General features: G+C 46.5%; 1 protein-coding gene and 1 long non-coding RNA gene across 3 annotated transcripts in view; one reads left to right on the top strand and one right to left on the bottom strand.

Moving 5' to 3' along the window:
- Positions 1-5,959, bottom strand: part of LOC123514625 — a 122,646-nt gene extending 116,687 nt beyond the window's left edge. For both annotated transcript variants that reach the window (XR_006677650.1, XR_006677653.1), the window contains exon 1: positions 4,769-5,959. This is a non-coding gene — a long non-coding RNA (uncharacterized LOC123514625). The remainder of the gene's footprint in view (positions 1-4,768) is intronic.
- Positions 1,529-13,560, top strand: LOC123514612 (chitin deacetylase 1-like). The gene is given in 8 exon segments (XM_045272588.1): positions 1,529-1,683; positions 5,967-6,091; positions 10,022-10,171; positions 10,630-10,729; positions 11,339-11,427; positions 11,834-12,063; positions 12,195-12,736; positions 12,739-13,560. Coding segments are annotated over 8 exon segments (1,569 nt in total). The 5' UTR covers positions 1,529-1,637; the 3' UTR covers positions 13,026-13,560.
- Positions 13,561-15,000: the final 1,440 nt, after the last annotated feature.

Genomic DNA, 15,000 nt, shown 5'->3' with positions numbered 1-15,000 from the left:
GGTGCGGGGAAATGTGAATGAACAGCCTTTTCTTTCCTTACAAATAGGAACTAAGGCTGGAGGGCGTGATCCGCTTCCTGGCGCGTACATTCCCCTGTCCTTCTGACATTAACAGGAGAAAAAAGAGGATTTTCAGAGATGGACGCCACTTCACATTCACTTCCAGCCTATGAAGTATCCACATTCATTCCCTCTTACCTGCTATGGCAATAAAACACAATGATGCAAATAGCAAATATACACGTATTAATCCTTTTGTGATTTCTGTATCCTCGTCCCTCGCCTGCACTCACTCTTCAGCTGGTAGGAGTGGGTGCTCTTCCCACAGGCCGCCACCTCGACCGCTCACTGACAGATCTATTTCGGTAATATCGTGGCAGACTCGTCCTATCAAGACGTCGACTTCTCTGGGCACCAGCTGGCGAAAGAAGGCCGGAGACCTCACGGAGCAGGACTTAGGGTCGTGAGGGATGAAGGCTGGTCATGGAGCACTGAGATGGGGCAACACACCACAAGAAAGGACACCCCAGTAGGAAGGCAGATGTCCTACCCACTTGTAGACACCTCAGCTTCTCACGTGAGAAGTATTCAGTATTCCGTGAAAGTCTTTGATCTTGGAGTCTTCCGGTTTTTCTGTTTGAATGTTTGAAGTGAGCCATGCGGTGCACTTGGACACAACCACTGCTTGTGTCGTGAACAGAAGAAATAGTTTCCAAAGAAGTTCATTCGGGCAGCTCAGTACAAATGTCGGGCTCACTCTCTCAAATCCAACAAAAATGCTTGATTTCAGATTCTCAAAACATCCGGAAAGACAAAGAGCAAAGGAGAACAATTTATATTTAAGGAAGTTCCTTTGACATTAGTGAATATTATTCTGGAGTTTCCTGGACGTCCCCCCATCGCCAGGAATCTTATCCTGGGTTCAAGTACTTGTTGGTTTGTCCTTGAGTGGAAGCTTCTTCACGCATCATGTGTCTGGCGATGCACCACCACAGCCACACCACCTCTGACACACAAACAATTTCACCACCCAGTCTTCCACCCCATTCAGGCACATCGTTTTGATTCTATGCTGAATTTTCCAGGGCGCACAAAGCGGACTACCATGACATTATGGAAATGTCACGTCATCATGTAGAGCTTCTCTGGTCTTATGTAGAAATACAATCATTATCATTATAATTATTATTATTATTATTATTATTATTATTATTATCATTAATTGTTCTAAACTGTTATGACCTGCATTCCCAGACCAAACTGAAAAAGTCACATACCACGTCTAATACAAAGAGGAACATTCAAATGTGAGTCTTCCGCTAGTGTTGTGTCACGCAAACGTATCCTTGACTTAGTAAGACGCTGGATCGTTGTTCTTTTATTTACGATCGCTATTATCTCCACCCATACGTTCCAGAGAACCCAAATTTATTAAATGACCTTATAAGTCTCCTGTTTTTTGAGCAACGCACTATTCCCCGAGGGTTACATATTCGTGGTTTGGGGCTGGCACTGTCCTAACGCAGGAGCGGGTTGTCCTGACGCGGGTCCGGCGTGAGAGTGGTGGCGTCACCGCGGGTATATAAGTGGCGCGCGACGGCAACTCAGCTCAGTGCGCGGTCAGACTGGGAAACAACATGGCCAGGTTACGCGTGGTGGTGGTCCTTGGCCTCCTGGGCATTGGTAAGTTACTAACGTCGTAAGTGAAATAATCATAAGTGCAAATCGAGTTAGTCAAGTGCAGAGTGATGCTGTGCTTGCCCCGTGTGTCGCCCGCCTGTGCCCCGCTGGTGTTTTCGCAGTGCGAGGCAGAGTGAGCTTTTATCCATTGTCTCTCACCCGAGGCTCTGCGGCCCCCCTCAGCCTTTCAGCCTCATCCTGGGCATGCTCGACAGAGTAGCCCAGAGTATTCCTGTAAAGGCCCGTCCCCGCGGCCTGGCCCGCGAGTGGACGAGCTGAGATCACTATCTTATGAGCGTCCGAGTCTCCACGGACTGGACGTCTTGTCTGTTCTCTGTCTGTGCGTTGTGTTGTTACCTTAAAGTTATAACATCTTTTGCACGAAGTCACGGGTTGCGTGCCGCATGTTTGAGAAAATCTTTGTATAAATCCTGTGTGATTCACGTCTGGCGTCCTATTTACCCCGGCGCAGCCGTTGTTTTTTCTTTGTCCTCCTTGATCAGTAAACATCACCAGTTACTTTTATTATGTTGGAAAACATTTCCTGTGATCAAGGCTGAAGAAATTCGTCGCTGTGCACGTCACACACTTGAGCAACTTAACCTCCTTCCCTTCCCCTCCTCCTCCTCCTCTCCTTTCCTGACAAAGGAAGGCAATTCTCGTGAAGGTGAGGCGAGCCAGTGTTAAGGCAAAATGGCGATTACTGGGCCGGGGAAAAAAGACCCGTGTAAATTTCTCCCTTCAGACAATGTACCGCTTCACGGATGGAAGACTTTCCTTTGTATAAAAAAAAAATGAATATAGAAAACCACAATTCATTGTGGCGGTAGAAAAGTAAAGTTAATCTGAGAACGTTGAACTCCTTTATATTTCCTTGTTACGATACAGATTTCTTTCGCCAAAGAATTCTGAGAGAATGTGTTCCTCGCTCGTAATGCTTATCTTTGTGTACGTGAGTCGTTCTGAGCGGCTGTGGTCTGGTGGCAGTCTCTCTTTGGCCTGAGTTTAAAGACAGAATCTATTGGCAAAGTTACGTAATTCGTGTCAAATGCAACACTCTTTATGATCGATATACTCTTGTGTTTCATACTTAGTGGGAGAGGAGCGACGCAAAGTAACAGAGAGAGGGAACAGTTGTAGAAGTTAGAGAAAGGAGGTTACATATACTCGTACATACACACAGGCTACCCCTCAAAACCCTGCTAGATCCAGTCCTCCTCCTCCTCCTCCTCCTCCTCCTCCTCCTCCTCCTCCTCCTCCTCCTCCTCCTCCTCCTCCTCCTCCTCCTCCTCCTCCTCCTCTTCCTACTCCACCTCCAACTCCCTTTCTCCCTCCCTTCGTTTCCAGTCGACTCAGAACTCCTCTCACTCTCACTTTTACCTCCCTCTCCTGACCTGCTTTCCTCCCGCCCCCTGACTCCCTCCACGTACTCCATCTCCACTCCCTCCAGCCCCTTCTCTCTCTCTCTCTCTCTCTCTCTCTCTCTCTCTCTCTCTCTCTCTCTCTCTCTCTCTGAATAAAGAGTTCCAGAGTCCCTCCCTCCACCTTCAGGAATTGATCAAGTTCTCCCAAAAGGCAGGCCGTGGGGGCCTTGAATGTTCCTTCAGAAGTTTTTGTGTAGGAGCTGTGGCGGAGGAAGGGAGGACGGGAGTGGCCGGTTGTGGAAGAGTCTAGAAAGGAGCCAGGTAGAGGCAGGGGGAAGATACAGGCAGGTGCGGTTTGGAGGCAGGGGAGGGTCCAGGAGTGTGGTGAGGAGGTGAGGGTGGGACCAGAAGGTAGGCAGGCAAGCAGAGAGGCAAGCAGGTAGAAGGAAGTGTGTACGTGTCCATCTAAATGCAGAGTTTGATTTTATGATGTGATTTAGTAATGGTGGTGATAGAGGTAGTGGTAGTGATGGTGGTGGTAGTTTTTAATGTTGTAGCTGACGTAATACAGGAGGAGGAGGAGGAGGAGGAGGAGGAGAGCAAATCAGGCTTTATCTATTAGTTTTTATTTCCCTTTTTTCCTCGCTTAATTTTTTAGAGTGTCAAGTAATGGCAGATGTGGTGGTAGTGGTGATAGTGGTGGTGGTGGTAGTAGCATTAGAAGTTGTGGTTTGGAGCAGGAAAAAAATAATAATAACTTCCTCACACTACCTACTACTTCTTGTACTCCCCAGTGAGTGCTGATGACCTAAATTCTATTAGTACACGATGCTAGTAAACACAAACTAAACTTTCAACACTGCTTGTTTTTTGAATACTGAGAACTTTCAACAGACTTTTATCCATGTTCGTTACTGAAGGGAATAATACAAGAAAGTAAAGAAGAGAGAGAGAGAGAGAGAGAGAGAGAGAGAGAGAGAGAGAGAGAGAGAGAGAAAGAGAGATAAAGAAGGGAAAGGAAGAAGTATTAGATAGAAAAAAAAACAACCCCGCTAGTGAGAGGGAAGAGAAGCGGGCGGGTGGTGGTGGAGTAGAAAAGAAAAGCGTGAAGGGAAAACCTAAAGCCGTCACTCGCTGGTTCCCTGTTTGTCTTTCTCGAACAGATGCACCGCTCCACACACCTGGCGGTGCCTGGTGCTCGCCTCACGCCACCCACCAGCCGAGCCGCACTCCCCTCCGCCACCTCCCTTTCCTCACTTACAACCCAAGGAAACACTTAACGTACACTTACACACACACACACACACACACACACACACACACACACACACACACACACACACACACACACACATTACACAAGAAACAGTCATGCCCCGAGGAACACACAGTTACTCCTCGAAGGTCAGCCAGCGGTGCCGATGATCAGAGACTGAAGAAACGCCCTCCTCTCTCTCTCTCTCTCTCTCTCTCTCTCTCTCTCTCTCTCTCTCTCTCTCTCACCTCGACTCCCTCCCGTTCAGGTTATTCAGGTTATGTAAAAGTCACCATTACCCTTTTGATTCAGTTTCATCCCTCTACTAAACCAACTACAACCTTATAACTTCTTCTGTTCCCGGATCCCCTTTTATAACTGTCCTGCTTGTTTTGTTTTGTTTTTGTCCCTCCTCTTACTTCATCTCCTCCCCAATGCCACTTCCTTCATGCCCTTGGTGCGTCCTTACCTTCAGTCCCCGTGTCCTTAGCTTCGCGGGGATGATTAGCATGCGAGTCTGCGCCGTACGGGACTTTCACTAGCTGGGTGGAGGTACACGTGGGGTTCTCTCTAGTCTCCCAGATGTTGTGACTGGCCGGGTTACTGTAATGAGGAAGAGGCATAAGAATTAGGTACCCATTTGTATTCCTCACTGGTCCTGCATCACCGTCGCATTAACGAAGGGAGAAACGTCGATATTAGACACTTGTTTGTATTCTATATTGCTCTCCCTACTGGTCGATATTAGAGACTTGGTTGTATTCTATATTGCTCTCCCTACTGGTCGATATTAGACACTTGGTTGTATTCTATATTGCTCTCCCTATTGGTCTTTTATCGTCACAGCCACATTAACAAAAGGGGACGCTGCGTTACGACAGGGCGCACTTGCAACACTTTCTTGACTCATGTTCGGGTGTTGAGTCTGCCGAGGTTTTATTTCATGTTATTACTCGTGTCCTTCCCTTCCCTTCCCTTCCTTCCTGTTCTCTCGCCCCGCCACGCCCTTCACTCCCATTATCTCACGCTTCTTGATGCGCTTCTTTCGTGTCTCTGTTCTTTTTCTGGTTGTTTTTCATTCCTTGCCTTAACCTTCCTCTCTTCCTCTTTTCCGATTCCTTTCTCCCTCCCTCCCTCGTTTCTATCATCTGTATCTTAACCCTTGTTTTCGTTTCACAATATATCATTTCCTCAATCATCACTTCCTTAATTATCATTTTCTCTTTCTTCAATCTAAACAAATCTTTTCTATCCTCTTATTCACGTAGTTTTGCACATTTCCCTTTCCAATCCTGATAATCTTCAGCTAATTATTTTCCCTCCTTTATAATCTTCAGGTAATACTCTCAATACCTTCCTCTCTCTTTCTTTAATTGATCCAAACAAACCTATCCCATCCTCTCTCTCTCTCTCTCTCTTGTTTTTTCTTCACCGTTCGTTTTTTCCAGTCCTTTTGATCTTAAGACATTTCTTCTCCATCCAATCTTAACTTAAGCAAATGTCCTCCCCCAACTTCATCCCATCCTTCCTTACTTTTCTTCCACTTAACCCACTAAACAAATCTTTCTCATTCCCTCCACTTGCTTATCCTATTAATTCCATGCCATTCATTCTCCAACCCATGTAAACCTAAACTAATGTTCCTCTTTCCTCTCTCCCTCCCGCAGTTGCTGCCCAGGACGAACAAGCGCAGGATGAATTGACCAAGCTGCTCTGCTCCGAGAAGGGCCCGGGAGAGTGGTTCCGACTGGGGACAAGTGACTGCAGGAACGTGATTCAGTGCACAGAGGCCGTAAGTGTTCCTCCTGTATGATCTTGACGTGTGGGGTAGAGGAGAGGGTGTAAGGAAGTGTGTGTGTGTGTGTGTGTGTGTGTGTGTGTGTGTGTGTGTGTGTGTGTGTGTGTGTGTGTGTGTGTGTGTGTGTGTGTGTGTGTGTGTGTGTTGGACTATCTCTGTATCTCTCCCTCTCTTTCTCTCTCTCTACCTCACATCTTTGTATCCAGCTCCTTCGTGTGTTTCTCTCTTCCCTGCATATTTCCTTACCTCCTCCTCTCTCTCTCTCTCTCTCTCTCTCTCTCTCTCTCTCTTGCCTCAACGTTTAAAGGTCACTTGCATCACCCGTCTGCCTCGCCTTCTCTCACTCCCTCTCTCTTCCCCAAACCACCCCTCATCTTCTCTCTCTCTCTCTCTCTCTCTCTCTCTCTCTCTCTCTCTCTCTCTCTCTCTCTCTCTCTCTCTCACGTCCTCCCCTCCTTGTCACTTAACCTTCCCCCTTCAGCTTCCTCCACCAGCCAGCCAGCCAGCCATGACTACACGTTTACAAGGGTGAAGGGAGAAGGGAAGAAAGGGGAATAAGTGATGGGATGATATGAGAAAAGATGGAATGAGAGAGAGAGAGAGAGAGAGAGAGAGAGAGAGAGAGAGAGAGAGAGAGAGAGAGAGAGAGAGAGAGAGAGAGAGAGAGAAAACAACAGAAGGCGAATAGCAGATGCCGGTCGGTCACTTTCTACAAGGAACAGGTACCCAGTTTGCCTGCCTGGCCAAGCACACACACACACACACACACACACACACACACACACACACACACACACACACACACACACACACACACACACACCGTCACCATCGCCACCTAAGCCTTATTACTTGTCGAAAACTCTATGCTTTCATCCTTTCCCTTCTCTTCCCTCTTTGTACTATCTCTTATCTCAAAATGCTTATTATCACCCTACTTTCCTTATCAGCCCAGTAAGGCACTAACTTGAAAAAACCTTCCTTATTTGTATTACTTAAAAAAAACATTATATTACTCGAATTACTTGAACTGCTAACTAATACCTTGCCTCTGTTACTTAAGACTCACACCTCTTTTTTTTTTTTTGACAAGTATTACTTAAGGACCTGTCACCCTCACTTCTTGCCTGCCTGCTTTACTCACGCACTTCATCCTTATTTACCTCCCTGCCTTACGTTCTCCCTCACTCCCTGTCTACCTATCTTTCTGCCTCACTCCTTCAAAATCTTCACTGTCTATCTTCCTACCACTTTGACTTCTTTCCTACCGACCTACCTGCCTGCCTGCCTGACTGCCTCACCTTCCGTCCTACTTATCAAACTGCCAACCTCACTCCACTCAGCTCACTCGAAAGGTTGTTGACATGCCCCACTTTGCCCAGCCTGCCCTATCTCTTCTGCCCTTCTCAAAAGTTTGCTTGCCTCCCCTCATGTTCCCTTGCCTCCCTTCGCTCCCTCTTGTATAATTCCCCCATTACCCACGGGCCTCCCAACCTCGTTTCCCGGCCGCCCTTGTAGCTCCCATCCTGTGCCGGCCGGTCTTGCAATGTCTGGGGGTCAGTCACTCAGGTACCGGCGTGCTAACGGTGTATCCTGCCTAAGCAAGGTTATTTGGAGGTCGTCTGCTTACTGGCTACCTGGCTACCTGTCTCTCTCTCTCTCTCTCTCTCTCTCTCTCTCTCTCTCTCTCTCTCTCTCTCTCTCTCTCTCTCTCTCTTGAAGCCCTTGCGACATACATACATATGCGAAGTTTTACGATGCTACTTATATCGCTTTTAAGACCTATTCCTGCTATGGTGTGTGTGTGTGTGTGTGTGTGTGTGTGTGTGTGTGTGTGTGTGTGTGTGTGTGTGTGTGTGTGTGTGTGTGTGTGTGTGTGTGTGTGTGTGTGTGTGTGTGTGTGTGTGTGTGTGTGTGTGTGTGCATACAAGTGCGATGATAAGGAGTAAATAAATCATCTATAGAATCATCTTGTACTTTCATCATTGTCATTACTATCATCATCATCACTATCATCATCATCATTATCATCATTATTATCATTGCTATCTATGGAAATATAACTTCTATGATTCCTCTAGTATTAGATTTCTTTCTTCCTCTTTGTGGCTTTTAAACTTCTGGAGAATTCACTTAGGTATTCATTCAAGCAAGGCAAGAATAAACACCAACAAAATAATAGAGAGAGAAATGAAGAAAAAAGAGAGAAGAAAACGATGATATTCAGTTCCATTGTCAGAGTAGTAACAATTTCATTTATTTTCTCTCTCTCTCTCTCTCTCTCTCTCTCTCTCTCTCTCTCTCTCTCTCTCTCTCTCTCTCTCTCAAAAAGCACTTTACGTAATTTTGTTTTCTATATTTGTTTTTTTTTTCCACACTTTAACATCATCAGCCAAACACAAATAAAAATAGATAACAATAATAAGAACGATATTTACCTTTACAATTACATTTCCCCCCTCACTTCCCCCTGACTTTCTCTCGTTTTCGTCCCAGAGTAACGTGGCAGGCCTTAACTGAATAACTATCTGATCAACTCACTAACGCACTCACTCACTCACTCACTCACTCACTCACTCACTCACTCACTCGCTGACTCACTTACTCACTCACTCACCTGCTGTCACGCTCGTTAGTTCCCAGGTGTGCTAACTAATACTCTCTGGTAATCACTGCTCCGTCTGTTCCTTGCTTTCTACTCCCACTTTTCCTCCTTCGTCTTTTCCTCCTTCTCTTGCCCCTCCTTCTCCTCTGGCAAGACTATCACTATTATATTTACTTATTCTTCCTCTACCTTCTTTCTCTTTCTGTTGGTTTCTCTATTTGTCTTCCATTTTCCCTTTGTTATCATTCCTCATCTTCCTTTTTTTCAAGTAATGTTCCCTTTCTCCGTTTTCTTGTATCGTCTTCCTCCTCTGTTTGCTTTTCCTACTACTACTACTACTACTACTACTGTATTACAATTCGTCGCTCTTACAAAACCGTACAATTCTTCAGTAATGCCATTAGGAAAACATGACGATAACAAATAACATCTGGAAGTAGAATTATGAGAGGGAAGTCTTTGAAGTCCTGTAGATTTGTGCTAATTCTGCGAAAAACTAGGTCATGGGCTGTCTCTCTCTCTCTCTCTCTCTCTCTCTCTCTCTCTCTCTCTCTATTTCTCATCGATAAGGTAACACTCCTCGTTTCCCTTGTCGTGAGAAAATAAGACAGGCTGTAGCAACTGTGGTGAGGCGGCAGTGATGCAAGCGGGCGTGACACACACACACACACACACACACACACACACACACACACACACACACACACACACACACACACACACACACACACACACACAAAGGAAGAGTCATTCACCTCAATTTCTCACTCACTGATAGGAGGCTAAACACACACAGCCGACACACTCCTTCAGGCACTCGAGCATCTACAGAAGTTGCCACCCAACACCAATCTCACTACAACACGCTCTCTGCTCCATCTCTCTCTCTGCCCTTTGCCGGAGAGTCGTTGGCCCGGTAATGCTGCTGTTTAGTCTTGCAAGTTTTGGTGATGTGTATGTCTGTCTGTCTCCCTATCGATTGAAGTTCTGTGGTCTTTAGAAATGAAAGTGGTGATATATACATACTTTATCACATGAAAGGGGAAAACAAAGCAAAATGAGATGACATGACACCAAATCTGAACCTCTGTAACGTTAATACTTCAACATTCGTCATCATTCCCAGCATCATCATTGCTCCGCACGATAAGCCACCATCATCACCATCACCACTACCACCAACACCATTGCCACAATTACCCTTGTAATTCATACCCTAACCACCATCACCATCACCATCACCACCACCACCACTACTGCTACCACCTTCACGAGTGGCATTTCTCCTACTACACCCTTGCTCTCCGTCTTCTCTACAGGGTCTCCAGGCGCTGCGCTGCCCCCACGGCCTGGCCTTTGACCTGGAGCTCCAGACCTGTGACTGGAAGGGTAAGGTGAAGAACTGCGATAATAAGGTCAAGACGAAGAAGGCACAGCCGCTGCTCAGGACCATCGAGCCTCTGTGCCAGGTGAGTGGACGGAGTGAAAACGTCTTGTCGCCTCGAGGGAGTCTAGTCTTGCGTGAAAAGTAGACCATTAGAGTGGTACAGTGCGCCAGCTGCGAGGCATCCGTGTCTTGGAGGGCTGGACGGGTTGGCGTGACACTAGCCACCACTCAATGCTGTGTCAATCAAACTTTCACTTTTACAACCAAAATAATACATACAGTTTCCTGTAAACTGATCATCACTTAAATGCCAGTAAGCACTCAGGGGGTGTGGGTCGCAGCCTGTGGCGGCGTGGTGTCACGTGGCCCTCACGTTAACTAGACTCCAAGAAAGCGAGGCGAGAAATAATGTTTCTTGCGCTATATATTGCTCATAGCTCTTAGACCTGGGCCTTTTTTAGCCACGCCTGCTCACTGACAATAGCCGCGGCACTGCTTGGCCACACCACCTCATGTACCATTTTATTTATCCTTCCATAGGAGAACTTCCTGGCTTGCGGAGATGGCACCTGCATGGACCAACAGGTGTTCTGCAACGGCGTGGATGACTGTCCCGACGGTTCTGATGAGAACGCCTGCGGTAAGTGTCCAGTTTTTCTTTTTCACTGCGTTCTTTACACTGCTCTCGCGCTGCACCGCGCCATTCCCTAGGACGACCCGCCACGCCTCTCTTTACTGTTGTGTTGCATGACTTTCTAATAGCACACTGAGCCACAATGATCGTCAGTTTCTGTCAATTCATTCAGTTTCCTAAGCTATTCTTGCTTACTCTACTTTCTAATTAATTTTCCTCCTCCTTTCTTATTTGGTTTTACACGCAAGTTGTTATAACTGATTTCTCTGCCTCTTCCTGGGGCGCCTCCTCTGGACACGCTGCCCCACCTCTCTTCTTTATAATCATCAGCATTATAGCTGATTGTCACCGTTACTATTATTATCAGCATTACTACCATCACCATTATTGTTACTTCTTCTACAAAATTACTTCTACTAATACTACAACAACAACAACAACAACAACAACAACAACAACTACAACAACTACTACTACTACTACTACTACTACTACTACTACTACTACTACTACTATTACTGCTACTTCTACTATTACTGCTACTACTACTACCACTATTATATCCTTGCACACCGGCCCTCTCGTCTCATCCCATGGCGGTCTTTTCCTCCACAGATATGGACAATGACCCCAACAGGGCGCCACTCTGCAACCAGGCGGACTGCAAACTGCCGGACTGCTACTGCTACCACGATGCCAACGAGGTGAGTGCTGAGGTCACCCCAAGGCACACCAATGCTGTGTTTTATTCTGTTTTATCGTATGCTTGATTATCTTTAAATAGACAGATTTATAGACAAATAGACAAATGGCAGTGTTGTGTTGCGTGTGCTATGCGTGCTTGTATGTGGATGGCGTAGTAAGAAAAAAGTCTCGTAAATTCAACAGTGAGAATCATCCATTAGACAGACGAAGGAGAGAGAGAGAGAGAGAGAGAGAGAGAGAGAGAGAGAGAGAGAGAGAGAGAGAGAGAGAGAGAGAGAGAGAGAGAGAGAGAGAGAGAGAGAGAGAGAGAGAGAGAGAGAGAGAGAGAGAGAGAGAGAGAGAGAGAGAGAGACGTAGCATGGTAAGTGTACTGACGCGCACGCACTCTCCCCTCACCCCACACAGATCCCCAATGGCTACCAAGCGAAGGATGTGCCACAAATGATCACCATCACTTTCGACGACGCCGTCAACAACAACAACAATGACCTATACCAGATGCTCTTCACTGACCGCGTCAACCCTAATGGCTGCAACATCAAGTCCACCTTCTTCGTGTCCCACAAGTACACCAACTACACCTCCGTCCAGGAACTGCACCGTCAGGGACACGAGATCGCAGTGCACTCTATCAGGTGAGTAGTGTTGAAACCCCCCACCGCAACACGTGCACGTAGAATATTTTAGTGTTTTATTGACAGGAAATACCTCAGCGTATGTTGCCGCAGTGAACACCACAGTAATGAGAGTCGTGTTTGTGTTCCAGCCACAACTCAAGCGAGGAATTCTGGTCCTCGGCGACGGAGGACGAGTGGGAGCGCGAGATGGCCGGTGGCCGTGTCATCGCTGAAAGGTTTGCCAACATCACCGATACCTCCGTGATCGGCCTGCGTGCGCCATACCTGCGTGTGGGTGGCAACAACCAGTTCAGCATGATGGAGACTAACTCATTCCTGTACGACTCCACCATCTCCGCACCCGTACAGAACCCTCCCCTCTGGCCCTACACCCTGTACTACCGCATGCCCCACGTGTGCCATGGCAACGCCCAGCGGTGTCCCACGCGCTCCTTCGCTGTGTGGGAGATGGTCATGAACGAGCTGGACCGTCGTGAGGACCCCTCGGTTGAGGCTGACCTGCCTGGCTGTGCTATGGTTGACTCCTGCTTCTCCAGCAAGCCCACCGCTGACCGCTTCTACAACTTCCTCAACAACAATTTCAACCGCCACTACCAGACCAACCGCGCACCTCTTGGTCTCTTCTTCCACTCTGCCTTCCTGAAGAATGACCCCGAAATTTTCGATGCTTTCACTTTTGGCTCGACGAGATCCTCGCTAACTACAATGACGTGTTCTTCGTGACCATGACGCAGGTGATCCAGTGGATGCAGGACCCACGACCCGTGAACCAGCTCAACAACTACGAGGCCTGGAGGGAGAAGTGCGTGGTAACCGGCTCCCCTCTGTGCATCGGCGGTACCAACTGCGAGCTGAACACCGAAGAGCTGCCCGGAGAGACCCTGCGTCTCAACACCTGCATGCGCTGCCCGAACAAGTATCCCTGGCTAAAGGATCCCTTGGGCGAAGGGTTTTTCTAAGACAACAAACACACTGAAAAACTCCTCGCTGCCACCTGCCCCCGTAGGGTGATCTGTGAGAGCTCCTTTTCCACCGCTCTCTTCTTCACCCAGGGCGCAGTACCTAAACCTGTAAATACTGTTTTATAATTGTGTATACATGATTGTGTCCAGACGAGCGTGGCCGTGCCCTCACCGTCGCCCATCACCCCTGTTCCTTCCAACCTCCACTTCTTACCTTCCTTCACTTACCATGACAGGTCAAGGTGGGTCACACGCACTCGTAAGAGGTCAAGTCGGGTCACTTTCCCCTTCCTCACAGTCCCCTCGTCCCAATCTTTTTTCCGCTCCAAAGTGACCTGTTGCGGCCCTCTTCGTATTTATTAGAGCTGGAGGTGCCCCTGCCCCCTGACCTCCCGTACACACAGTCGGCCCCACCACCAGCACGTTCGAGGTCTTACTAGCTGTGATGATCGTCGAGATTATTACTCTTATTTGTTTTTATTACTTTCCATATTTTGCGTTTCATGTTACCCAATAAAACATTATTCCTTAATGGGTATTCTGATTACCTCCTCGCCTCCTCGAACCTACTGACACACTGCCTCTGGTAACCTACAGTCTTGCCATTCTTGCCAGCCAACACCAGGTGTTTTAATAACGACATGTGCTGCAAACCATGAGAAATTTACTTCTTTTTTTCTCTCTTTTAAACTTAATTTTTAATTGTTAGTATTCGAGAAGCATAATAAAAAATAGAATAATAATAAGAGGAAATATAAAAGAGATGCCAGTGTGGCTATGTGGGTGGGTGTAAATTACAAGCGAAGAGAGAAACAGACAACACACGAAGCAATATACCCAGCAGACCCAGCAAGAAAGAGCGCTTTGGTAGAAAAAACAGGGAGAACAAAAAAGCGCAGCAGGATCAGATTGCTACACACATTATATGAACAATAATCCTCACAAGGAAACATTTTACATTTTCAGGGTTGTAAACACTCGATAGCCAGCAGTTACCTCCTCCCACTGAGATAGCTGAACTCACATACAAGACTGAAGTTCTCCACACATCTCAGTAATGAAAACCTTTGGGACTTGAACGGGGCGCGAACCTCAGCGTTCCAAGTGCCAGGCAAGGACGTTACCAAAGAGCTAACGGAAGGCTGTACGTGGGATGAACTCTTAACCACTTCACTGATATGAATGGTCGTTCTTTGTTGATATCCTGGGTACTGAATGGAAATCTAAAAATATGGAAGTGAAAGAAAAAGAGAGAGTAATAGTTTGCTTTCCTAAGGTACAAAAGTATCTAACGGATCTGTACGGCCATCATTTGTTGATATCCTGAGCATTGGGTAAAAAAAAAAAAAGCATAAATACAGAAAAGAAAACTGAACAAGAGATGAATTATGCGTTCTCCTAAGGTATAGAAGTATTTAACCTTTTTCACTACTACTTGATGTGTTTCCATTAATTACGAGCCACTCTGAGGCATTTCTTATTGTTCTCCAGCCACCTCCAATCATCACAAAGGCTATACATCGGAGAGACTGCTTCCTTCTTCCTTCTCTTTCCTATCAGTGATCTGTAAGACTTGAGAGTTACGCTGGAATACACCAAAATAACACATTTTTTACATATTTCAGTTCCTTAAGCAAAATGTGTGTTTGCCTCCATTTCTGTATTTTGGTGCAAACTTTTAAAGTGCATTGTTACATATCCCGGTGAAAGAGTTGAGACTAGTGCAAATGTGTGAAAGATAGTTACTAGTTAAAGAAAGAAAACATGTACCAGCAATTATTTTCAGTGCATAAAAACACAAAGAAATATAATAAAAGACCTACACGTGGTAGTCCCAGAAGCAGAATAAGAGGCAGGGAAGGGAAACACGAAAAGGGTGGATACGATAAAGGAAAGATGAAACAAATGAATAGATGTAAAGAGAGAAAAAAAAACACAAAACATAGTAAAAGACCCCCACGAGGACAGACGA

The sequence above is a fragment of the Portunus trituberculatus genome, chromosome 38, assembly GCF_017591435.1.
Source record: "Portunus trituberculatus isolate SZX2019 chromosome 38, ASM1759143v1, whole genome shotgun sequence".
Taxonomy (NCBI): domain Eukaryota; kingdom Metazoa; phylum Arthropoda; class Malacostraca; order Decapoda; family Portunidae; genus Portunus; species Portunus trituberculatus.
The sequence above is the reverse complement of the archived record's forward strand: the minus strand, read 5'-3'. Positions and strand labels throughout refer to the sequence as shown.